The sequence below is a fragment of the Aethalodelphis obliquidens genome, unplaced genomic scaffold (assembly GCF_003676395.1).
Source record: "Aethalodelphis obliquidens isolate GAN/ISIS:26980383/991018 unplaced genomic scaffold, ASM367639v1 scaffold90, whole genome shotgun sequence".
In the NCBI taxonomy this organism is placed as follows: domain Eukaryota; kingdom Metazoa; phylum Chordata; class Mammalia; order Artiodactyla; family Delphinidae; genus Aethalodelphis; species Aethalodelphis obliquidens.
In genome coordinates, this window is record NW_020838034.1 from 3,370,054 (window position 1) to 3,395,194 (window position 25,141).

The 25,141-nt window shown below is 47.6% G+C and overlaps 1 protein-coding gene across 1 annotated transcript; it reads right to left on the reverse strand.

The window, feature by feature from the left end:
• Nucleotides 1–1,744: 1,744 nt before the first annotated feature.
• LOC113613901 (SLAM family member 9-like) lies at nucleotides 1,745–13,300 on the reverse strand. Its single transcript, XM_027095018.1, has 6 exons — nucleotides 13,205–13,300; nucleotides 9,214–9,594; nucleotides 7,344–7,640; nucleotides 4,698–4,832; nucleotides 4,404–4,495; nucleotides 1,745–4,121 (listed from the first exon to the last, which is right to left on the reverse strand). The coding sequence occupies exons 1-6, from the start codon at nucleotides 13,275–13,277 to the stop codon at nucleotides 4,026–4,028; spliced, it is 1,074 nt and encodes a 357-aa protein (XP_026950819.1). The 5' UTR covers nucleotides 13,278–13,300; the 3' UTR covers nucleotides 1,745–4,025.
• Nucleotides 13,301–25,141: the final 11,841 nt, after the last annotated feature.

Sequence of the window (25,141 nt, forward strand, 5' to 3'; positions counted from 1 at the left end):
AATCCAGGTGAGAAATGATGACCCTATTGGACTAGGGAGGTGGTGAGAGGTATTTTATTATAAGTATAATTTTTTCATATAGGTATATGAAAATAAGTATTTGAATATATATAGAATGAAAAGATATCAGTATTTTCTAAGAGAGATAGAGGGTGGGGTGTGAGAAAAATAATGAAGTCAAGAATGACACCAAGGTTTTGTGGCCAGAAAAAATGGAAGGATTGAGGTGACATTTGGAGGGATCAGAAATTGTATAGGAAGCATGTTTGGGGAGTTTGAATTTAGATATGTCAAGATGGAGATGCTTGTTATACACGCAAGTGGAGATGTCAAGTAAACAGTTGGATATTTACAATGTGGAGTCCAGGGGAGAGATCACATCTTTAAGTCCCTTTTGCCACATAAGGTCATGTAGTCATGGGATTACTGCATGGCCATAACATCAAAAAGAAATGAGTGTAGACAGTGAAGAGATGTGGTCTGGGTGGTCTGGGTATGAACCCTGGGTTATTCCAAAATTTAGAAGTTGGAGATATCGGAAAGATACTGATAAAGGAAATTAAGGAGCAACCACCCAGTAGGAGGAAAATAATGTGAATAATGAATGCAAAGTGAAAACAGTGTTTCCAGAAAATATAGGTCCACTGCGGCTGAGAAGTTATGGGAAATGAGGATTGAGAATTGACCACTGGATTTAACAACATGAAGTTCCCTGGTGACTGGACAAAAGCAGACTCAACAAAGAGGTAGGGGCAATGGATGACAAGAGACAATTCAAGAGAGAAAGAAATTTCTTCAAATAAAGTATACAAATGGTCAATATGCTCATGAAAACATGTTCATCATGAATCATTTGAGACATGCAATTCATAACCACAATGAGATACCACTTCACCAGCACTAGGATGGCAACAATCAAAAAATAACAAGAGTTGGAGATGATGTGGAGAAATTCTCATACATTGCTGGTGGAAATGTAAAAATGGTGCAGCTGCAGGTGTAAGATGGGAATGAAAGAATAAGAGGAGAATGGAGTACAAGAAGCTTTATGAAGGATAACCCAATGGAAGACGGTAACTTGTTGGATATCTGGGATGATAGAGAGAAAGGAATCACAGTGTGTGAAATTATTATCCCCTGATATGCCTACATCACTTACACTTGGGAGAACTTCTGTAGGGTACTTAACATCTCTGGATTTTAATTTTCCATTTGTACATTGAGGATATCTGCCTCACATAATTGTTGAATGAAGTTATGAATAACAATGGAAAAGGAAGTTGGCTTGAGAACAGGGATGCTGAAATCCACAATACACATTGAATGAGAGGAAGTAACTCTCACAAGACCCAAGAGGAAGAAGGATCTCTGTTTTTTGTTTTTTTTTTTGCAATACGCTGGCCTCTCACTGTTGTGGCCTCTTCCGTTGCGGAGCACAGGTTCCGGACGTGCAGGCTCACAGACCCAGTTGCTCTGCAGCATGTGGGATCCTTCTGGACCGGGGCACGAACCCGTGTCCCCTGCATCGGCAGGTGGACTCTCAACCACTGTGCCACCAGGGAAGCCCCAAAGCATCTCTGCTTTGAATGTCTCATCTGAGCCAGAGGGCAGGGTCTCTCAGTCCATGTCTCCCACCCATATCTCCTACCCCACTGTCCACTTAAGGGACAGTTTCTCTTTCAACCACCAACTGCTCCATCCATCATCAGGATGAACTCATTCCAAGTTGGGGCACCTGAGTCAGAAGACCGGGATCCTTGGAAGAGGAACAAATGGAGGATATTCTCCTCCGAATACTCCAGGATTACGAGGTCTTCAGTGACCATGTGGCAAAGGATAAGATATGAATGCTGGAATTGTCCAGTGTTGGATTTAAGGCTTTGCTCTGCCACCAACTATTTTGGGACATTGGTTACTTGTCCTGCAAAATGGGGATAAGTAATACCTACCCTAGAGAGTTCTTATAAGAGTAAGAAGAAATGATCTTTATAAAATGCCTGGGACAAAACCTGGTTCATGATAGACTTGGAAAGTCAAGTTCCCTTCCTCTTTCATTTTTTTTCCTCTTCTGCTTTAGGTGGGGGGGAGGGGTCAATGGGTGGTCACATCTTACAGTGCTTCTGGACTGATGGGCACTGATACCCAGCCATGACCGGTCACCTGGGATGCCAGTGAGAGATGTCATCTTTTTCCTTCTCAGCCTTCTGTTCAGCCTGAGCAGAAAGAGGTTAGAAAGAGCCTTATTATGGAAACTCTGCTCCTCTCTTATTCATGCACCATCTAGCGGGATCCTAGCATAACGTTCAGTCCTTTAGCCCAGAACTTGGCTTTCTGAGGTCAGAAGTGAAGCAGCTGAGCTTGCTGAGCTGGGAGGGGAACCAAGAGACCCATGAATCTAGGCCAGCAGACAAAGAACCACAGATCATAGTATCAGAGTGAGTCCATTTCTGATTCAAGAGCTGGGACTCAAGGCAGAAGGCGGAGGCTTTGAGGAGGTGAGGACCCCCAGGGAGAGGAGAAGCTTCCCACAATACAGTGCAGGCTATATTAGGTCCTCAGGCAACGTGAAGCTGGATGTGGGTTGGGGAAACCAGGCAGTGTCATTGGAGTTCATCATGTCCTCTTTGCTTCCTTGTGGAGTCACTACCAGAAAGACCTTCAGCAGCCTCTGTGCTCTGGGTCTTGTCTGCTCCCAACTCTCTGTGGGAGTTGGGAGTAAGGGTAGCTCAGACACTTCACAGAGAGAGGTGCTTGTCTCCTTGGCACCAGCCCCCTAAAGCCCCAACGCCCTCCTGAGGGAGCCCCAGGTGAGGCTAGCAGGGAAGACTCATGACCAACCCAAAGCAAACCTACGGCAGGGGCCTTGATTATGTCCAAGTTGTCTGAAAAGGACAGATGTGGGAGAAGAGACTATTTTCAAACCTATGGGAACATGTAGAACATGTGACTTGGAAGGGGGTTTTGGGCTGGAATGGTAGGATTCCAACACACAGCGATGGGAGGAAGGGATAGGGAAAGGGAGCCGCCATTTCAGGCAGAGGGATGTGAGTGAGCAAAGAGGAGGCTGACCTAGGATCTGAGGCCAGCGGGGCCGTGGGGTGCTGAGGGTCAGTAGAGGAGGCAGGAGAGGGTTGGCTCAGACCTTCCTACAAGCCTCACCCCTCACCCCTCATAGCAGCCTCATCAAGGGGAGGTGGGAGAGGCACACTGCACTTCCATTCTAATGACCAAGTTCCCCTACCCCAGACAAGGAAGGGCTGAGGCTGCTTTCCTAAGAACACAAGTCCCAACTTGGGTCCCTCTCTGAGAAACAGAAGTCTCAGAAGGTCCAGAAACAGTACAAATTCCTTTTCCCACTCTGCAAGAGGTGGATTTGAGGTCTACGAGCTGAAGCTGAGGTTAGTACTAGTGGTCAGAGAAAAGGGCTGTGGCCCAATGTATAATATACACTGGATACTCCCCCAACATACACACAGACACACACACAAACACACCGCTCGACACAAACCTTTTGCCCTATACAGGGTGCAAAGGAAGCCTCAGGCCAGCCCTCTGTGGGATCCCACCTACCCATGCTGCCTCCACAGACCCCCAACTCAGTTTCCAGCATCAAGGTCCTAACCCCTTCCTCTGCGGCATGGTCAATATCTTCTACGCAGTCCCCATGCCTGGGCTGTGTTCTCAGAAAGACATATACCAGCCATACAGCAGAGGCTGTGGGAATTATCATGTGCAGGAAGGTTCTCTTTGGGAAGCTTCAGGAGGGGAGTGGTCAGGATATGAGTTAATGATGGAAAAAGAGCCCTCATCTTGCAGGGTGAGGATCCTGAGTGGGAAGGCAGCTTGGAGAGGTGACAGGGGATACGACAAGGCCACGTATGCCCAGGGAGTTGAGGGCAGGAGGGTCAAAGTAACACAGACCAGGGCAGCTGGAGCTGGACCAGGGCTGAGAGATGCAGGTGTCTGCAAGGATCAAGCTCCGAGTGGAGGTGCCCTAGGAGTTCCAGTTCTCCTACCTCCTCCAATTAAATTATCTTCATGGCTTCACTTTCTGGCTTATGGACCTCACTGTAGACAGTATTAACAGGCTCCTTTTCTTCTAAATGTCGCTCACCAATACCCTAGGAATGCAAGACAGAGAGTTCCTAGAACAGCTGAGAGAAGCCCCAGAGGGACCCACATGGAACCAATGCTGCTGACATGAGTTGCATGTGAATTCCCCCAAAGCGCCCAGCACTGCACTGGCCCCAGTTATAAATTTTCTCAGTAAATACCACTGACCACCTGGAAAGAGTTAAAGAGACAGCAGGGCCAGGAAAGGCAGATGACTGGGTTGACGGGCCCAGACCCAGGTGAGGACAGACCCAGGAGAGCCCAGACTGGGCACAGCTCCCAGCTCTCACCTTGCGTGTGCCCTTTCGAGACTCCTGCTGGCTCAGCTCTGCGTACTGGATGCCACTATCATTGTCCCTGTGGTCCTCCTGCAGTTCTGTACCTGAGTCATACACAGAGTGGAGCTTGAACCTGGGCCTTGAAAACCCTTACGCTCCCCCACTGTTATGAACCCCAAGGCCAAGGCCACACCCACCATTCCCTCTGCAGAGAGATTCCTTGAGGAGCAACATGCAGAAGGAAAGGAGCCAAGGGTCCAGTGGGGGAGGGGAGGTATCAGGGCAGGAGGAAGAAGTGCAACCTGCCTCTTCCAGTCTCCATTTTCTTCTTCTTCCCACGTGTCTTCCAAAGGTACAGTCCTCCTCCAAGGATCAACAGCACAGCCACGACAGCCCCTAGGATGCCTGGCAGGGGGTCAGCAATGACCTGTCCTTGTGAATCTGTTTCCCTCACACAGAGACAATGAAGAAAGTTAAGGCAAGACAGAACCTAAAATACCCATTGCCAAGGGGAGATAGAGAGAGAGCAGGTGAAGAGCTCTGAAGGATCCAGGTTCAGAAGCTGAAGAGGGTGGAGCATGTCAGGTTCATCCATTCAACCAGGTCCTGAGCTCCTGCTTGGTGCCAGGGGTACTGCGATGAGCAAGATGGGGTCACCCAGGGGGGGAAGACTGAGAAAATACCAAAGTCTGCCAGCTAGAGGGACTGCAGTGCAATAGAGGTTTACACCTTGTACACATGTCTTCAGGGAGGGCCTCCCAGAGGAGGTGATGCATAAACTGAGTCTTGAGGGAGGAATAGGAGTTAACTAGATATTCAGCATGGGCACAGAATTCCAGGAAGGAGGGGCACCACATTTGAGGAATGACTGTGCCAAATCGCCAGCCCTGGGAGCTGCCATCATCCCACTGCAGCAGGGAGGAGCCAGGTGAGGAGGATCAGAGGGAGAAGAGTCTCTTTCCAGAGGGTTTTTTTTTTTTTTTTTTTTGCGGTACGCGGGCCTCTCACTGTTGTGGCCTCTCCCGTTGTGGAGCACAGGCTCCGGACGCGCAGGCTCAGCGGCCATGGCTCACGGGCCCAGCCGCTCCGTGGCACGTGGAATCTTCCCGGACTGGGGCACGAACCCGTGTCCCCTGCATCGGCAGGCGGACTCCCAACCACTGCGCCACCAGGGAAGCCCTCCAGAGGGTTTTGTGGGTCATGCTGAGCACTGAACTTTATCTGAGACTCCAGGATGGGGCTGAGGGGAGGGTAATGTGGGATTTTAAGTGATGCTGACACATCAGTTCCTCCCAGCAGCTCATGGGGGATGGATGAGAGGGGCAAGACTACACTCAGGATACCGGGTCACTCATTCATTCAATGAAATCCTGAACTGTGAGCAAACAGTGCCAGGAGCTTTGCTTGGTACATGAATTCAAAGGAGAACAAGACATGACCTCTGCCCTCAAGGTGTTCCAGGCTACAGCGGAGACAAACCCATAAACAGCATTGCTATTTAGTGTGGGGTGGCTACGGACTGCTCCTTAAAGGGGATGATGCTTGAGGGCAGGACAGTTATAGCACCTGCAGGGCCCTGTGCCACATGAGATTGAGACACCCTTGTTCAAACTTTATTAATATCAGAACTATAACCAACCACAGGAACCTGTGTTACTGTGCTGGTCGCACGCCCATGACCTGAGGGAAATCCTTGAACAGGAATAAGCAAGGAAGTGAAGGACTCTTTTTTTCTTTTTTTTGCAGTACGCGGGCCTCTCACTGCTGTGGCCTCTCCCGTTGAGGAGCACAGGCTCCGGACGCGCAGGCTCAGCGGCCATGGCTCACGGGCCCAGCTGCTCCGTGGCACGTGGGATCTTCCCGGACTGGGGCACGAACCCGCGTCCTCTGCATCGGCAGGCGGACTCCCAACCACAGCGCCACCAGGGAAGCCCGGAAGTGAAGGACTCTTGACTTGGGATGGCTGATGGTAGAGGAAACAGCATTTCCAGAGGCTCAGAAGCTTATAATAGCAGAACACATTCAGGAGCTCCAAGCAAACAATTCCGTGCGAAGTGTATGAGGTAAGAAACATGGGCAGAGGAGCATCTGAGCCCTGAATCCTACAGGGACCCAGTGGGTCATACTCCTACAGATGACACAGATCAATTTCAAAATCCAATTTCTTTTCAAAAGATTACAGTGGACGCACTATGGATAATGGATGAGGTGGGGGAAGTACTGGAAAGCTATTGCCCTGGACCAGGTCTGACACTGCACTACAGCGTATGGGAAGGAAAGAGATGCCCAGCAGGCAGGCAGATAGGCACAGGCAGCAGGGAGCATGGGTCAGGGGAGGTGTGGGCCCTCAGGGAAATACATCTCTAGGGAACACCTCTGCGGGCTGCAGCCCTAGTTCTCCTCACCTCCCCCATCCCACCCCTGCTTTCCCTCCAGGACCAGCTGGGACTGGGAGCTGCTCATCTGGAGCTGGGTGGACAAGATTTGCATCAAAAACAAATCCCTGGGCTTCCCTGGTGGCGCAGTGGTTGAGAGTTCACCTGCCGATGCAGGGGACACGAGTTCGTGACCCGGTCCGGGAAGATCTCACATGCCGCGGAGCGGCTGGGCCCGTGAGCCATGGCCGCTGAGCCTGCGCGTCCGGAGCCTGTGCTCCGCAACGGGAGAGGCCGCAACAGTGAGAGGCCCGCGTACCGCAAAAAAAAAAAAAAAAACCCCAAAACACAAAAAAACAAATCCCTTGTTTCTTAGGGGAAAAAAAAGGGGGTGGAGAGGAGGGCATGGATGTGACAATTAAAAGCAGAGATGAGTTTTCTGTACCTCCCAGACTCCTGTATGGGGTGACCCGATGGAAAGTGGTGCTCATAACATAGTGGGGAGAAAAGCCCAGAACCCTCACCCCAGTGCAGCTGAGCTCCGAGAATGCCCCTCCCCTCTGGCAGGTACACTCACCATGGACACAGACTTCCCCAAGGTCTAAGGTGGCAGTTTTCTGGTCCACCTGGTTGCTGACCACACAGGTGAAGCTGGCACTGGGCTGCCTCAGGGGCAGGTTCACAGGCAGGGTCCAGGAGTTGGGGGCTGGTCCCAGTGTCACGCTCTGCTCCAGCTCCCTGGGGAGGCCCTTGCTCTGCCAGGTCACCTTCAGGTCCTCTGTGGCCCCTGAGGCTCTGCACTCCAGGGTGACATTGCACCAGCCTGGTGCGATGGACAGTAACTTGAACAGGATCTGGGGAAGGGGCACCGGCTCTAGGGTAAGAGGGACAAAAGAATGGAGCCTCACATGAGTGGAGAACAATACAGTCTGCACATTCTCATCCATCATCTCATTGAAACCCTGGCATCCTCCCTTTAATGATGGTGAATGCATTTTACAAGTAAAACACAATTTGCTCAATACTTACTACATAGCAAGTGACAATAAAGAAGGGAGACACTGAGTTAAGTCCTATGATATTTCACTAGATTGAGCAAGCCTTAAAAATCTCCAACAAGAAAATAAAACCTGGATACCACCTACCCAAGGCACATTATTTCTAAGAAAATGGGGTTTCCTCTGGAAGGGGAAGAAGTCTGGGACAGAAAGGCTAGTCCCAGATCAGGACTTGCCCTCTTCTGCTCAGATAATGCCTGGGTTTGCATAGCCCGTAGAGAAGGAGGACATCTGGCCAGCAATGGGAGCCCAGAGAAAGGCCCTGTGCTCCCAACAGTGGAGACATTTGCGGAAGATGCGGTGGTAGCAACTAGGAATGACGAGTCTGAGTCTGGTTAGAATATGCCGCTGAGCTTGAGAAGTGACATATTGATAACTTGGTCTTAGAAATCACACGGGGACCTAAAGCTATAACAGCCACTCTCTCACAGCAGGTATTTTCCTATGCAGACAGGGACTTTAGGGAAAGAAAGTGTTGGCTAAGTGAGGTTCTTTGGAAGTGTTGCAGTATAACCTTTCTCCCACGCCTATCGAGGCTTCTAGAGCTGGATTTGTGGAGTCTGCGAGTGAGGCTGGCCTTGGGCTGCTGAGTGAAAGGAGAGGAGGCACTAACTACGTGGGTTTATGAATTGTGGTGGGTGAATAATGGACCCCAAATACGTCCACGTCGATCCTCAGAACTTGTGAATATGTTAGGTTACGTGGTAAAATGGAGTTAAGGTAACAGGTAGAATTTAGGTTGCTTATCAGTTGACTTTAAAATAAGGAGATTGTTCTGACTACCTGGATGGGACCAATGTAATCACAAGCGTCCCTGAACGTGGAAGAAGGAAGAAGAGGAAGGAGGTTAGAGGGATAAGAATGTGAGAAGAATTGGTCCCACTATTGCCAGGTAATGTAAGCAACCACTAGAAGGTAGAAAAGACAAATAAATGAATCTCCTGGAAACTCTAGAAAGGAACACAGCCCTGCCAGCACCTCGACATGGGCCCAGTGAGACCCGTATTTGACTTCTGACCTACAGCACAGTGAGATCCTAAATTTGTGTTTTATTAAGCATCTAAATTATAGCAATTTGTTCTAGCAGCAGTAGACAACCAATACACAAATGAAGTAAATCTAGACCTATAAAGTACAACAACTGTTTCGGCAATATCATTTCCCCAAATTTCCATTCTCCTCTCCCAAAATACTGAAGTGGTTTATCCCTGCTGTGAATCTCAGCTCTGCTCACCATTTGCAGTAAACCCACTTACCCTCATTGCAGAGGAGAAAATAGAATCTGAAGGCTGGTGTCTGGAAGGAATCTTGAAAAATGGGACCTGTGTGAAACTCGTAGCACAAAAGAAGGAGGTAAGCCATGGCATGGGGTCAGATGCTGTCACTTACCATAGACGGTAAGGGGGAAAACTTGGTTACGTTCTATTCCTCCAGTGAAGCTGGCTCGAGCCCGGTACAGTCCACTGTCCTCAGAGGTCAGGTTCTCAATCTTCAGGGACAAGATGCTGGGCACATGGACCCTCTGCTGATACTTGTCCTGGAGGCTGACCCAAGTGGGAGCGTCTGCTTCAGCACCGACTCGCAGCAGGACTCTGTAATTTGAGTCAGGGCCAAAGCCCCATGTGACCTCCTCCAGGTGAGCTTCTTGCTTCCTGGTCACGTTAAACGATACAGAACCTCCTCGGACCCTGTGCAGAGGAACATGGACTCCAGAATCCTGAACTCCAGAACCATGTGTCCCAGAACTCTTGACCCCAGGGCAGCAGACGCCTAGGGCATTGGAAACAGGAAATGTATTTTTTTTTTCAGTAACAATAAAGGAGAAAACCACGAAACCCATCTTTTAAATGAAATTCATCCAATATACTCCCTTGATTCTTAGAAGGAAGCCTAGTAAAATGAATCTGAAGCAATTCTAGAATTAAGTCCTGGCTCTAGTGAATTGTAACCTTGAACAGGTTACTTAAACTTGCTAACCTGCAGTTTCCTCACCTGCTTCATAATGACAGTATAAACTGAATGAGATCATGGATCAAAAGCACCTGGCAGGGGCTTCCCTGGTGGTGCAGTTGTTAAGAATCTGCCTGCCAATGCAGGGGACATGGGTTCGAGCCCTGGTCCGGGAAGATCTCACATGCCGCGGAGCAACTAAGCCCGTGTGCCGCAACTACTGAGCCTGCGCTCTAGAGCCCGTGAGCCACAACTACTGAGTCTGTGTGCCACAACTACTGAAGCCCGCATGCCTAGAGCCCGGGATCCGCAACAAGAGAAGCCACCGCAATGAGAAGCCCGTGCACCGCAAGGAAGAGTAGCCCCCCCTCGCTGCAACTAGAGAAAGCCCACGCGCAGCAACGAAGACCCAACACAGCCAAAAATAAAATAAATAAATTTATCAAAAAAAAAAAGCACCTAGCAGAGTTTCTGTCAAACCAAATTCATAACTGTAGGAGGAGCTTCTTAAGTGTCTCCTCACATTCACATCCTTGTGTAATGCCCTCCCATAGAGTGTGGGCTGCACCTAGTGACTGGCTTCTAAGGAATGGACCACAGCAGACTTGATGAATGTCACTCAGTGATACTAGGTTATAGGAGACTGTGACTTCCCTCTTGCTCTCTCTCTCCTTCACTCCCTCTCTTGCTCGCTCTGAGAAACCCAGCTGCCGTGTTGTCAGCTGTCCTAAGGAGAGGCCCACATGACAAGGAACCGAGGGAGCCTCTGGCCAACATCCAGGGAGGAACAGGGACCCTCAGTCCAGCAGCCACAGGAACTGCCTCCCATCGGCAATCACATGAGTAGGCTTGGAAGCACATTCTGCCCAGCTGACCCTGAGCTGATGCAGCCCCAGCCAAGACCTTGATTTCAGTCTGGGAGACCCTGAGCCAGAGGACCCAGCTGAACAGCTCCTCCGTTTGGACCCACAGAAACTGTGAGACTGTGCCTGGTGGTGTTTTAGGTACTGAGTTGTGCAGGGAGGGGAGACAGGAGAATCACACAGGGGGTTTCACTGCATCTGTCCAGAAGGAGCATGATCCCTGCTCTTGCTTTGTGGCCAGCATTTGTCACAAGGCTCTGGCTAACTGCCAGGGACGAGAACATGAGGGGAAGCATGATCATTTAGTGAGCTCTGCTGTCCCTGCCACCAAGACAGCACTTCCCATCCAGGCCCCAAGAGGCCGCATTAGGCCTTCCTTGGTCATTTTCCTGTAGAACTGTGACCAGTGGGCACATTCGCCTCAGGGCCACCTCCTCCAGAGCCCACCCTCCCGCTTCAGACACAGACCGCAGGGACCCAATACCCTCTTTCCTTCCTGGGGACCAAGGTAGGACAGAACAGGACCAGGGAAAGTGTCTTATCCTGAAAAGATGATCAATCTGCTTCTTCCACCAGGTCAGGATCCATCTGCCTGGGTTGGCCTCTGGTTTCCAACGTCCCAATCCTCTCTCCAATTCAATAAATCCTCATTATTTCAGGCCTGCCTCCCTCCTGCTGTACTTATTCCCATTCCTGGCTCTCAATGGAAGCAGAGAATTGCTCGTGCCAGCGTTCATATGCACAAGTATTTCAGATATTTCTTTGTATTTATTTAATCACTAAGTCACTTAACCAGGCATCTCCTCCAGGTCAGGTCTTAGGGGGGATCTCCCCAGGCCCCTCCTGTCACAGAGAAGGAGGTGCCCCAGGGGGAGAACTTGTCCTGGGTCACACAGGGCAGAGCCACACCTGGAGCCAGGGCTCCTGTCTCCCAGCCCAGTGCTTCTCCCCTGCAGGAGCGCCCATCACCTCCCCCACTCTGTCCCTGTCCTCCCCAGGAGCTCCCCTGCCAGCACTGCTCTCTCATCACCAGGATCAGAGCAGTTCCTGGAGGGTCATCCTCCAACTTGCCTCTCCTAGGAAAGGGGAAGCAAGTACTTAGAGGGGTTTAGCAGGGCAAGGACTTCTGGCCGGCTGAGAGGGTTAGACAGCAGCCTAACCAGACTCCCCACTTGCTGGAAAGGAGGGAACCAGGGAGAGAAAGGGCTCAGCCTTCAGGCTGCAGGGAGGACCCACCCAGAAGGGAATGGTGAGCCCAGCTGCGCGGAAGATGGAAGGAGACGTAGAAAGAGGAAGGCGGCAAGAGCTGTGATCTACAAAAGATCTAATCCTGAAGAAGAAAATAAAGCCGGGGGGTGTGGTTACAAACAAGACAGAATAAAAGTTTATGTAAATAATACAAAATTTAACACTTACAAATCAACTTAAAATTTTGTCCATTTCCCTCCTCTCTCTCTCCCTCTCTCTCTCTCTCTTATATAATCTTCCAACCCCAGAGCCTACGGAGAAAACTCTAAATAACAACATATTTTCCAGTTATGTAAAATTGAAGAGGAGGCCTACATTTTACTGTAGACATAAATTTAACTTGTTAAAAAAGAGGTCATGTTTTACAAAGCTCATTCTTATTTCAAGACATCTGTTTATAAAAGTTCTCTAATTCATTAAATTTCATATAACTCCTGCAAGTTTATTCAGTGGCTGGGTTACTAAAACAAAAAATTAAAACAATAAAAGCTTTCCAACTTTCTCCAGAATTCATAATTCACTGCGTATTAGTATTTCCTCATTCGTTTTTACTTAATTTCCTTCTACATAATCATATAATCTCCCAGGAAGTCCTGTATGTGATTACGGTGTTGTCCAGTCTTCATTTCATTTTCACTTAACTCCCTATTGTTTCTACTTCCATTTCTCTTCTCCCGAAGTCCACTCCCTTCTGGAGCCCGCATTACCAGTCTACTGTTCCTTCTGTAGTTTCTCCATGTTCTTTCTACAAGTGGGTATACAGAAACCCTTAAATTTTAGAGGCTGCTGTTCCTTTTATCAAAGCAGAATTGCACTGTATTCAACATCTTTCATCTTGCTCAAGAAACCCAGACTAGAGTTGCTTCCTCCATCTCAGACACAGGGTTCTGGTTGCCCCCCTCCCCCATAGGACAACTGTACAGGCTGCCAGTTCCCCTCTGAGTCCAGACCAGGGGAGCTTCATGCCCCAGCCCTTCCACGCCAAGGAGCGGGTTTCTTTGTCTCCCTCCCTCTTCCCAGGCAGCTCCGTGCTCTCCCAGCCTCTCTGTTATTGCACAGAAGCAGCCTCACCTCCCTGGAAATGTTTCCCGTAATGCAGCCAAGGCTGCCTGAGCACAGGGGTCCCAGGCTCGCCACAACCAAAAGGCCATTTTGTTTTTCTGTTCACCCCAGGGCTCTAAACCAAAGGCACTGTATTTGCTAAATAATTACAGAGCTGTTTTGTCTTTTTGTTCACCAAAGACTTCAGACGTGGACAGGGGACATTGCCTCCCTGCTCCCCCCAAAGGCCCTCCCTCCCAGCAGCCCGGGCCACTCACTGAGGAGTAGGCTGGTGAATCCCAGGAGCCGGGAGGCCCAGCAGAGATGGGGGTCTTCTGAGCAGGGCCCCATCACAGGCTGCCTGCCCGCCTGTGCAGCTGTGGAAGAAAGGTCTAGGAGGAGGGGCAGGAGAGAAGGGAAGCGTCACTCAGAGGGACACTTAGGCTCTTCCCCACCCCTAGGGCGGGGCTAGCATGATTATGCTCTGGGTTGACAGCCCACCAGCCTGTAGTAAGCCACTCAGATGTTTCCTATTACTATCCCCAGCACTTACAGTAGGACCTCAATAAACAAGGGCAGAATGAATGCACAAACAACTTCACTACTGGAGACGCCCCATCCCTGTGGTCACACCAGCTTGTTCGTCTCACACTCCCCACACTAGCACTCACTATAACTCCCTTACCTGTTTCCCTGGGGTTAGGCTGAGCCGCTCATCAGTGTCTGCCTATGATTGAGCACAGAAGTCATGCTATTTCAGCCAGGGTAGGCTGGGCCTCTGCTGCCTTGGGTGCTGTCTCCTCCGTCTTTACACTGTTTAATGAGTTTGGTTTTCCATAAACTTCAAATGTCAGTTGCTTAAGTAAGAAGCAAAGCTCTTAAGTAAGAACAAAGCTCTTTGGGGGAAGTGTCAACTCCCCATATCACAAATGCAAATATTGGCATTTACTGCTTGCACCCTTCTGGCTTTCCAGCTGCCCCTAGTGTTACTTTTTCTCCCTACACACAGGGCAAAGCCAGACCCCACGGTATCTGATAGGCTCTTGTCTGCCTCCTTCCTACCATTTCCCTTTAAGCCTCTGCCAGGCCTGCTCCTGCTATCACAGAGGGGCAGGAATAGATATCTACACACCCCTCCTGGCCACAGCCTCAGCTGCCTCAGACCCACTCCCACCTACTGAGGCTCGGGCTCTGGCCTCTTCTCACCAGACTGAATACCCCACAACATCGGAGAACTCTTGGGCCCACACCGTAGGGTACCAGCACCATGTGCCTAACTCCTGGGCAGTGCCTCCTTCTCATCCCCACTGAGACTTCCCCCTCCGCTGCCCCAAGGCTGAGGAGCCCCATGCAGGACTGGCCCCATGACCATGCACTCAACATAGTCATGGCACTGTATATTAAACCCATTTTATGGATGTGAAAACTGAGACCAAGCGAGGCAGTGTAATCTGCAAAAGGTCATACGGTGAATCAAGCGTAGGGTCTGGGCTCTCGACAACAAACTCTAGAAAAAAACCCCCAACAACACAGCCACTGTCCCATCCCACTGTGTGGCCTTAAGCAAGTCACCTGAGTCCATTCTGTGCTCCTTAAATTGCTCTGCTGAATCCCAGACAAGAGAATATCCAACGCTGGCTTATTCCCTCCAACCTCCTCTAGTAATGGGGAAATTACTGCAAAAGGTAATGAGTCCTGTGGTCAGAAACTTCTTGTCTGGGCTCAAAATCCAGGCAACTCACCCACTGGTCACTCTCAGAGTGATGGGGAGCAAGTTTCATATTTTCGCTCTCCCATGTCCTATAAGTCCTCTTGTGTTAGTCCTCTTGTGTTTGGGTCTGTAAACCATCTGCTCAGGATTTGGGGAGGGAGGAGGAGCCTAGAGAGAGGGAAACAGCAATGCAGCTACAGGCCAGGGGCACTGGAAGAGAGACAGACAGTAAACATTCCATGCTGGCAGAACACCAGGGACATTTTGTTTTTGTTTTTTTTTTGCAATATGTGGGCCTCTCACTGTTGTGGCCTCTCTTGTTGCAGAGCACAGGCTCTGGACTCGCAGGCCCAGCGGCCACGGCTCACGGGCCCAGCCGCTCCGCGGCATGTGAGATCTTCCCGGACATGTGAGATCTTCCCGGACCGGGTCACGAACTCGTGTCCCCTGCATCGGCAGGTGGACTCTCAACCACTGCGCCACCAGGGAAATCTCTTAAGGCAGCATCTCAGCCACCTTGTGCAGCTGCAAACGTAAATCATCATCAACACCTCCAGCCTGTCTACCTCTTTCAAATTGACAAAGCATTTTCATCTATGAGAGACAGATAGATATTATTACAATTATCTTCCCATTTTACAGATGTAGAAACTGAGGATCCAAAGAGGTTAATGAATAAACCCAATATGTAGTAGAGCCTGGCCTGGGACCAGGTCCCTGTCCTTTCATACCAATGGTCTTTCCAGATCCAAGTCCCTCTCAGTGCAGTGAATCTCCCACACAAGATGGTTTCAGACCTTGAGAAGCCACATGAAAGGGGGAGGCCAGGCCTGTCCCAGGGCAGCCTCTCTCCTCCCTAGCACCATTCCAGGCAGGAAAACTAAGGTCTGTGGCTGCATCTCAGAAGCCTCTGAGATCAAGGTGGCCTTTGTTCAACCCCAGCTCCTCCTTCTGCACTCAATACATCACAAACGGTCTGTGCCTCCAGCCCAGCCAGACCTGCAAAGGCTGCTGGCCTGAGAAACCTCAGCTGGTCTCTCAACAGGGCCCGGGGACCCTCACTGTCTGTGAGCTGCAGGCTGGTGGACCTGCACTCCTTCCCAGGGCAGTGACGTGTCCTCCTAGGGAGTCTCACGGTCCAGCTTTCACAGGGTCTTTTCACCTTAGTCTTAACATCCATCCCATCTGTCACACCAACGACATTACCTTTTAAACCTGGAGAAGGCCCCCCCCTCCCCAGTGGAGAGACTGCTCTCAGCCTGAGCTTGTTCCCAGCTCCTGAGAGAGCTCCTGTTTGTCCGTGACTCTTACCCCAGCCACATCTTTCGGCTTCTTTCTGCTGGGCTCCTTTATCACTAGATTTCCCTAGAGATTCTTGGCTGGACTGGTTGTCAACATCTCTCTTCTGTCCAGCAGGGGAGGACAGACCACACCACAGCACATCCTTCTACCCACCCCAGGCATTCAGACCACATTACTCTACCCCATAGGGAGGTGAGTGGGCTCTGCAGATCCCCACACACAGTCCCTGAGAAGGTGCCCACAGACCTTTGAGACCCTCCCATTGGGAGCACAGAGGGGAGGGAGAGCCCCAGCAGGAACAGATAACTGGGAAAACCTCCCCACTTTCGGGGTCACTCCCCATCCCTTATGGGCCTAAGAAAGAACCCCCATCAGCCCCCAGCCTGCACACAAGCTCCCACTCCCTGGAGTAAGACCTTGCCTCCCGCCCAATGCCCGAAGACCCTTCCAGATGCAGCTCAGATGGCCCCCTGGGAGCCTGCCCCATCTGCCCCAGATGAATTAGGTGTTCTCTGTGCTGGGCTCCCACAGCACTTCAGCTAGTTGTTGATTATTTGTGATGTGACCGGGTCACAGGCTCTTGTCCCCCTCTTCTGATGCAGGCCCCAGGCCCCGTGAACAGGGAGGCAAGGAGACCCCACTCTCAGGCTGGTGCCAGTTCAAGGTCGGCACCTGAGAGTGGGTGTCCCGTTGACTCACCCTGGTCCCAGCCCTCCTGTAAGGACTCTGCGGTGTCACATATGCTCTTGAACACGACAGGCAGCTTTCAGCTAAGCTGCACATGGCAGCCATGGCTGGTTTCCACTCAGCAAATATTTACTGAGCACGCCAGTGCCTCGGCACAGCCAGGGCTCTCATTTCCTGTCCAGGTCACCATCTGCTGCGGTCATTGAGCCCTGAGGTGGCTTCAGGGGCAGCGTGACCTCACCCAGCACCTCCCCTTCTGATAGACACTTGGTCCCCGAGGACCCAGTTGCCGTGTTCTGTGGGAAAACGAAGGTGAGCTCCTCCATGGCTATATCTTCCCAGACCTGTTTCAGGGGTGCTAATTCACCCCAAGAACATCCACCCCTCAGAAGGAAAATCTTAAAGTCTGCAGTGTTATCCTCAGAAATTCAAGTCTGAAAGCTAAATTCTACTATTGGCATAGTAGTAGAATAATTCTACTACTGGGCATATACCCTGAGAAAGCCATAATTCAAAAAGAGTCATGTACCACAATGTTCATTGCAGCACTGTTTACAATAGCCAGGACGTGGAAGCAACCTAGGTGTCCATCGACAGATGAATGGATAAAGAAGATGTGGCACATGTATACAATGGAATATTACTCAGCCATAAAAAGAAACGAAATTGAGTTATTTGTAGTGAGGTGGATGGACCTAGAGCCTGTCATACAGAGTGAAGTAAGTCAGAAAGAGAAAAACAAATACCGTATGCTAACACATATATATGGAATCTAAAAAAAAAAAAGGTTCTGATGAACTTAGGGGCAGGACAGGAATAAAGACGCAGATGTAGAGAATGGACCTGAAGACACAGGGAGGGGGAAGGGTAAGCTGGGACAAAGTGAGAGAGTAGCATTGACACATATACACTATCAAATGTAAAATAGATAGCTAGTGGGAAGCAGCTGCATAGCACAGGGAGATCAGCTCGGTGCTTGGTGACCACCTAGAGGGGTGGGATAGGGAGGGTGGGAGAGAGATACAAGAGGGAGGGGATATGGGGATATATGTATACATATAGCTGATTCACTTTGTTATACAGCAGAAACTAACACAACATTGTAAAGCAGTTATACTCCAGTAAACATGTTAAAAAAACCCCACATAGGTCAATGGAACAAAATAAAGAACATGGAAATAAACCAACACATATATGGTCAATTAATTTATGACAAAGAAGCCAGTGGGGAAAGAACAGTCTCTTCAATAAATGGTGTTGGGAAAACTGGATAACCATATGCAAAAGAATGAAAATGGCTGAGAAATATTCCATTGTATATATGTACCACATCTTCTTTATCCATTCATCTGTTGATGGACATGTAGGTTGCTTCCATGTCTTGGCTATTGTAAACAGTGCTGCAATGAACATTGGGGTGTTGCTTAGCCATTAAAAAGAATGAAATAGTGCCATTTGCAGCCACATGGATGGACCTAGAGATTGTCATACTGAGTGAAGTAAGTCAGACAGAGAAGGACAAATATCATATGATATTGCTTACATGCAGAATCTAAAAAAAAAATGATACAAATGAACTAAAATTTACAAGACAGAGACAGATACACAGACTTACAGAACGAACTTATGGTTACCCGAGGGGAATGGTTTGGGGGAGGGATAGTTAGGGACTATCATGTACACACTGCTATATTTGAAATGGATAACCAACAAGGACCTACTGTGTAGCACAGGGAGCTCTGCTCAATGTTATGTAACAACCTAAATGGGAAAATGATTTGAAAAAGACCAGATACACGTATATGTATAACAGAATCACTTTGCTGTACACATGAAACTAAAACAATGCAAAAAGCAACAAGTGAGCCTACGTCAAACTAAAAAGCTTCTGTGCAGTAAAGGAAATCATCAACAAAAGGAAAAGGCAATTTACTGAATGAGAGAAAATATTTTCACATCTTATATCTGAAAAGGGGTTAAGATCTAAACTATGTAAAGAACTCATACAACTCAACAGTAAAAACACAAACAATCCCATTTAAAAATGGGCAGAAGATCTGACTAGACATTTTCCCCAACATACAGATGGGCAACAAGTACATGAAACCATGCTCAAGATAAGCAGCCTCAGAGAAATATAAGTTTAAACTACTACGAGATATCACCTGACACCTGTTAGAATGCCTATTATCAAAAAGACAAGAAATAACAAATGTTGACGAGGATGTGGAGAAAAGGGAACCCTTGTACATTGTTTTTGGGAAAGTAAATTGATGCAGGCGCTAGGGAGGTTCCTCAAAAATTAAAAATAGAACCACCATATGATTCACCAATTCCACTATGGGGTATTTATTTGAAGAGAATGAAAACACTGACTTGAAAAAATATACATGCACTCCCATGCTCATTTCAGCATTATTTACGGTAACCAAGAAATGGAAACAACCTAAAACCTAAGTGTCCATCAGTGGATGAATGGATAAAGAAAATGTAATATATATACATACACAGTGGAATATTATTCAGCCATAAAAAGAATGAAATCTTGCCATTTGCTACAAAATGGATAGACTTTGAGGGCATCACGCTAAGTGAAGTAAGTCAGACAGAGAAATACCAGTACCGTTTGATTTCACTTGTATGTGGAATCTTAAAAAAAAACCAAACAAGCTCATAGATACAGAAGACAGGTTGGTGGTTGCCGAAGGGGGGGGGGGGGAGGGGGGGAGGTGGGCGAAATGGGGAAGGAGATCAAATGGTACAGACTTCCAGTTATAAAATAAATAAGTTTTAGCGATGTAATGTACAGCATGGAGACTATAGTTAAAAATACCGTACTGCATATTTGAAAGATGCCGAGACTACATCTAAAAGTTCTCACTACAAGAAAAAAAATTCTGTAACTATGTATGGTGACAGATATTAACTAGATTTATTGACTTAATCATTTTGCAATATATGTAAATATTGAATCATTATGTTATAAACTAATATAATGATGTATGTCAATTACACCTCAATAAACTTTTTTTAAATTATATTAAAAGTGAAAAAGGAACATCTAGTTTGCAGCAGCAGGAAGTCACAGGGGCAGGGCCTCTGGTGATCTGTCAGGGCCCATCAGCCCAGGGAATCCTGAACAGGCCTCCACCTCTACCCTTGAAGCTCCTGAGAAGTCTTCAGCAGGGGTTTTCAGCACTGCTGAGACCACCTGGAGTAAGGAGAAGCTTGGGAGTCTGGGGTCAAAGTCCCCCATCTCCCAGAGGGCCTCTCCCCACTCCCCACTGTCCAGAGCTCCCAGCCTATAAACTGGGGGGAGGGGTGGGAGGAAGGACTCCTGGTGGAGTCAGGCCCTAGAGGAACTCACTCTTCATCAGAGATCTAAGGATGCAAAAGAGACCAGAAAATGCCCCCGCCCCCCCATACGTGCCCATGCACACCCTCCACCAGAGGTCAGATTACCCAGCACCTAGGTCCAGGGGCAGATTCTTCTTGGAGAGGGGATGGGAAGGGGACCTAGAAAGGCCACTGGGGCCATGTGGGTTCCTGGCATCTGTGCACCTGCCTCAGGGCCACCTTCTGCCTCACAGACCCAACCCCATGGATTTTCCCCCAGCTGCCTTTAGCACAGGCCAGTATTTGGGAAACACTTTTGAGAAAACAGCTCACGTCAGTCAGGGGAGCCAGGAGAGAGTCAGGAGACCCAAAAGGAAGTTACTTATCTCCACATATGTCTCCCTTGTTTTGCTTTCAACTTCCTCCAGGCTGAATACACCTAAGGACACTGAGTGGGTCCACCCCACAGGCTGGTTCCTGCCAGCTCTGACCATCTCTGCCCAGGAAGAGCCAAAGGGCATGAAACCCCTGCTGCCCAGTGTCCCACCCACTCACCTCCAGATCCAGTTTCTTTTTCTTCTTCTTTCATTTTGTGGAAGCTTTTTCTTTCAATTTTATGTTTTCAAACTTTAATTAATTTTTAATAGACATTTTCTAGAAGGGTTTTATATTTACAGAAAAATAATGAAGATAATAAAGTTCTCACATCCCCTTACACACCATTTCCCCTATCATCAACATCTTACATTAGTATGGTAATCCGTTACAATCAAGGAACTATTATTGATAGGTCCACACATTATTCAGATATCCTTAGTATTTCCCTTATGCCCCTTTTGTGTTCTAGGATCCCATCCAGGACAACACATTACATTTAGTTGTCATGTCTCCTTCAACTCCCTTAGCTGTGACAGTTTCTCAGAATTCCCTTATTTTTGACGTTGACAGTTTTAAGGAGTATTGGTCAAGTACTTTGTACATTGTCCCTCCATTGGGATTTGTGTGATGTTTCTGAGGTTACAGGCTTTTAGAGGAAGACAACTGAGGTAACATGCCCTTCTTATTATATCATGTCAGGAGTGCATACTGTCAACATGACCTCACTGGCGATGTTGACCTTGATATCTGTCCTGGGTAATGCCTTTCAGTAATTTTTTATTCCTGCTTTGAGTTCTTTTTTTTCTTTTAACATCTTTATTGGAGTATAATTGCTTTACAATGGTGTGTTAGTTTCTGCTTTACAACAAAGTGAATCAGTTATACATATGCATATGTTCCCATATCTCTTCCCTCTTGCCTCTCCCTCCCTCCCACCTTCCCAATCCCATCTCCCTAGGTGGTCACTAGCTGATCTCCCTGTGCTATGCGGCTGCTTCCCACTAGCTATCTATTTTACGTTTGGTAGTGTATATATGTCCATACCACTCTCTCACTTTGTCCCAGCTTACCCTTCTCCCTCCCCATATCCTCAAGTCTATTCTCTAGTAGGTCTGTGTCTTTATTCCCACCTTACCCCTAGGTTCTTCACAACCTTTTCTTTTTTTCTTAGATTCCATATATATGTGTAGCATACGGTATTTGTTTTTCTCTTTCTGACTTACTTCACTCTGTATGACAGACCTAATTGTCCATCAACAGATGAATGGATAAAGAAGATGTGGCACTTATATACAATGGAATATTACTCAGCCATAAAAAGAAATGAAATTGAGTTATTTGTAGTGAGGTGGATGGACCTAGAGTCTGCTTTGAGTTCTTATCTCTATTTCTAAGAGAACTTTCTCATTTTGAGATAGTTTCTTTCTTTATTGCTTTTTTTAGGTGGATGCATTTTTCTAGAAAGGGGTTCCTAAATCATCAGCTTCTCAAAAGTTTGCATAATAAGAGATGTCAAGACCCTAACAAGGTCGGCTTAGGAGCCTCTTGGGTCACTTCCAGCGCAGCCAATACTTACCGAATACGACCGGGAATTCATCCCATAGCAAGGCTTTCCTTCTAACTATAGGAATTATTTCAAGGGCTTTCTTTTTAAAGAATTGTTCTTATTTATAGTCAAGGTACACACAGGAGACAGCACAGGTGTGACTGCCAAGGAAAATCACTAGGGGGATATTTATAACAAGGAAATATTGGCAAATAAATGATGAAGAAGGGGAGGAAATCCCCAAGATGTTACATTGGAGGGCTGTCACTGAGATGGTTAGTGGTGTTGTGAATTTTAGTGAAGATGATTACTGGATTGCCATGTAGCCATAGCGTACACGTAATAGCACCTATAATAAAGCATGTGGTACATGAGGAGACAAGGCCATGGATCCACATTTTATTTTTCTGATTTACAAGTGTTGAGAAAGGAGAAATACCAAGATGCCGCTCTCCCCCGCCAGGGAAAAGAACATTTTGACTTCTGTGAATTGGTCAAGTTGTTGTCTCTTCCTGAAGCCACCATTAGCCAGCATGACAAGGCCTCCGTCATTCGAATTACTTAGCCATCTGAAAATGAGGGCCTTCATGAGCCGGGAGGACCCTCCGTGGAATCTGCGAATGGAAAGCCCCTTACCCAACACATTAGTAAAAGTTATAGGTACACAATGAAGGAAAGCCCTAGTGCACCAGCCATTGACATATTTGAAGCACACTTGGGAAGCCACATTTTGCAGTCCCTAGAATGGCTTTGCATTGGCACTAAATGAAGAAGGAAAATTTTGTACATTTCCAACAGTCTCCATCTACCTACCTCTCTTGCAAGTGACTGGCTTAGTTTGACCCTTTTCCTCTAATGGTTCGGCATGAGGAAAACACAGCTTCAGTGAGAGGGATTTTTTTATTGGCCACATCACACAGCTTGCGGGATCTTAGCTCCCCAACCAGGGATTGAACCAGGGCCCACAGCAGTGACGGCGCTGAGTCCTAACCACCGGACAGCTAGGGAATTCCCATAGTGAGAGGGATTTTATATTTGTGTGATGATTTGCCAAGTTGGATAACCTACCTTGTCCCTTGGAGCTAAAGATGGAGATAAGATTTGTCTGTCCCCTCTTAAGCAGGATCTACCCCAGACTTGTTGCTTCTGGGAGCTGGCGCTACTCTAAGGGGGAGTCCAGAGCAGCTGGAACCTTTTGGCTGTTAGTGAGTTTGCTGGTTAATAGCCAAATCAGCAAAGGCATTGGTGAATAATAGAGATATTTGGCATTTGAGGAAGGTGGAGGGAGGATGAGGAACAGTGACCAATATGACGACTCACTGTTGAGAACCCAAATCCAAGTCCACTTACTCCTCCTTGAAGAATATTGAAGCTGCTGGCTGTCACATATAGAGTAGATCTATTTCATGTGGACTTTAGCAAATCAAACGATAGAAACTGGGCTATTGTCAACTCAGTATTAGAATTCTTGTATCTCATTGAAATCTCCGATTTTGTAATAGCCTTTAACAGAGTTTCAGCCTTGTCTTAATCTGTTTGGGACCTAGTATCAAGAATATCCAATTTTGAAACTGATGTGTCACCGTGTCAACACTGTATCGAACTGGAGACGCCACTGTTTGTTGTTCTGCAATGCCCACATTCAACCGTTTTGTGCATGATATCCAACAAAGTTTAATAAGCTAGTGAAGAAGAAATCGGAGTAATTAGTTTAAGCAAGTAAATGCTAATTAGGGAATGCCTCAAAAGCATCCGTTATATACTAGGTCAAAACACATCTTACAGCCCTGGTTAGTAGTATAATCCAAGTTCTGTCAAGGCAACTGCACTTTCTATTATTAAGGTGTGTGTGTTTGCTTTGCCTGACAGATGGCTCTGTTTGTTTAGATTGATAGCTAGGAAAATAATAATTCCATTATTCTGGCCAAAAGAATATTAGCTCTTGGGTTTTGGCTGTTTCAGTCAGTCTTCCTGCCAGCACAGCATATGAATCTATATGGATTCGATTTTCAAGGAAATGGACTCATCTTGAAGAGTGGCTATCTGAAATATCATCTGTTCACTCTAAAAAAAGCCCCGCAATGAACAAATATAATAAAACAGAAGCAGACTCACAGACGTAGAGAACAGACTAGTGGTTACAAGAGGGAAGGGGGTAGGGAGAAGGACAAAATGGGGAAGGGGATTAAAAGGCACGAACTACTAGGCGTAAAATAAATAAGTTACAAGGATGTAAGGTATAGCATAGGGAATATAATCAATACTTACAATGACTTTGTTTGGAGTATAATCTATAAAAATATCAAATCACTGTGTTGTACATCTGAAACTAACATAATATTATAATTCAACTAGACTTCAATAAATAAAAAAGAAAGAAAAATTTGGCTTTCACTCTGTGCTGGTTTCTCCTTTAAAGCAGTCTATTTCCTTGCTTCTCTCCTGTAGCATTAAGGCAATCTTTTCTTAAAATCTGAGACAAATAATTGAGGTTTCTGCAGAATAAAGGAGCTGCACAGACATGGCACAGCAGCTTGCAACTCCTGTGCAGTCATTCCCTGCTTTTGTACGTGATGCTCTTTAAAGTGCTTTTAATAGTCAGCATTTTGACTTACCCAGGGCCAGATGCTGGCTGCAGTGTGCTATTCCTTCAGCAGTGGATGTGTTCAGTGTTGCCAGAAACAGTCGAATATGCAGGTAGAAGCTGTGAGATACAATACAGAGATTAGTGCCCTCATAAGAAGAGGAAGAGATAGCAAAGCTTTCCCTCTTCACCGTGTAAAGAAACAGCAAGGAGACAGCAAGCCAGGAAGAGGGCCCTCACCAGGAAGGGCATCAACCAGCACCTTGATCTTGGACTTCACAGGCTCTGGAATTATAAGAAAATACATTTCTGTTGTTTAAGCCATCTAGTCTATGGCGCTTTGTAATAAAACTCTAAGAAGACCAAGACAGTCTGGAGGAGAAAAGGAAAAGACTCCATGACCCACCAGCACCACCTGCAACCAGCCCCTAAGCCTCCCTCAAAGCATCCTCCTTCCCGGCCCACCCGTAGCACCTGGGCGTTAGTGCCACCTGGCGGCTGAAGATGAAACTGTCCTAGCGGTTTCCTGAAAGGGTGTCTTCCAACATCAGGTCAACATTCAGCAAACATGTAGTAAGTGTCAACTGTGTGCAGCACCACTGGGATACAAAGACAGGAGGCAAAGTCACTTTACTAGAGGAGTCCAAACTCTAGCGGGGGAGATAGAAGCA

Coding starts and splice junctions, on each gene's coding strand:
- LOC113613901 (XM_027095018.1), bottom strand. CDS start 13,277: ATGGGGCCCTGCTCAGAAGACCCCCATCTCTGCTGGGCCTCCCGGCTC. Junction 7,641..9,213: donor TTTCCCCCTTACCGTCTATG/GTAAGTGACAGC, acceptor CTCTTACCCTAG/AGCCGGTGCCCCTTCCCCAG. Junction 4,833..7,343: donor TGGGGAAGTCTGTGTCCATG/GTGAGTGTACCT, acceptor TGAGGGAAACAG/ATTCACAAGGACAGGTCATT.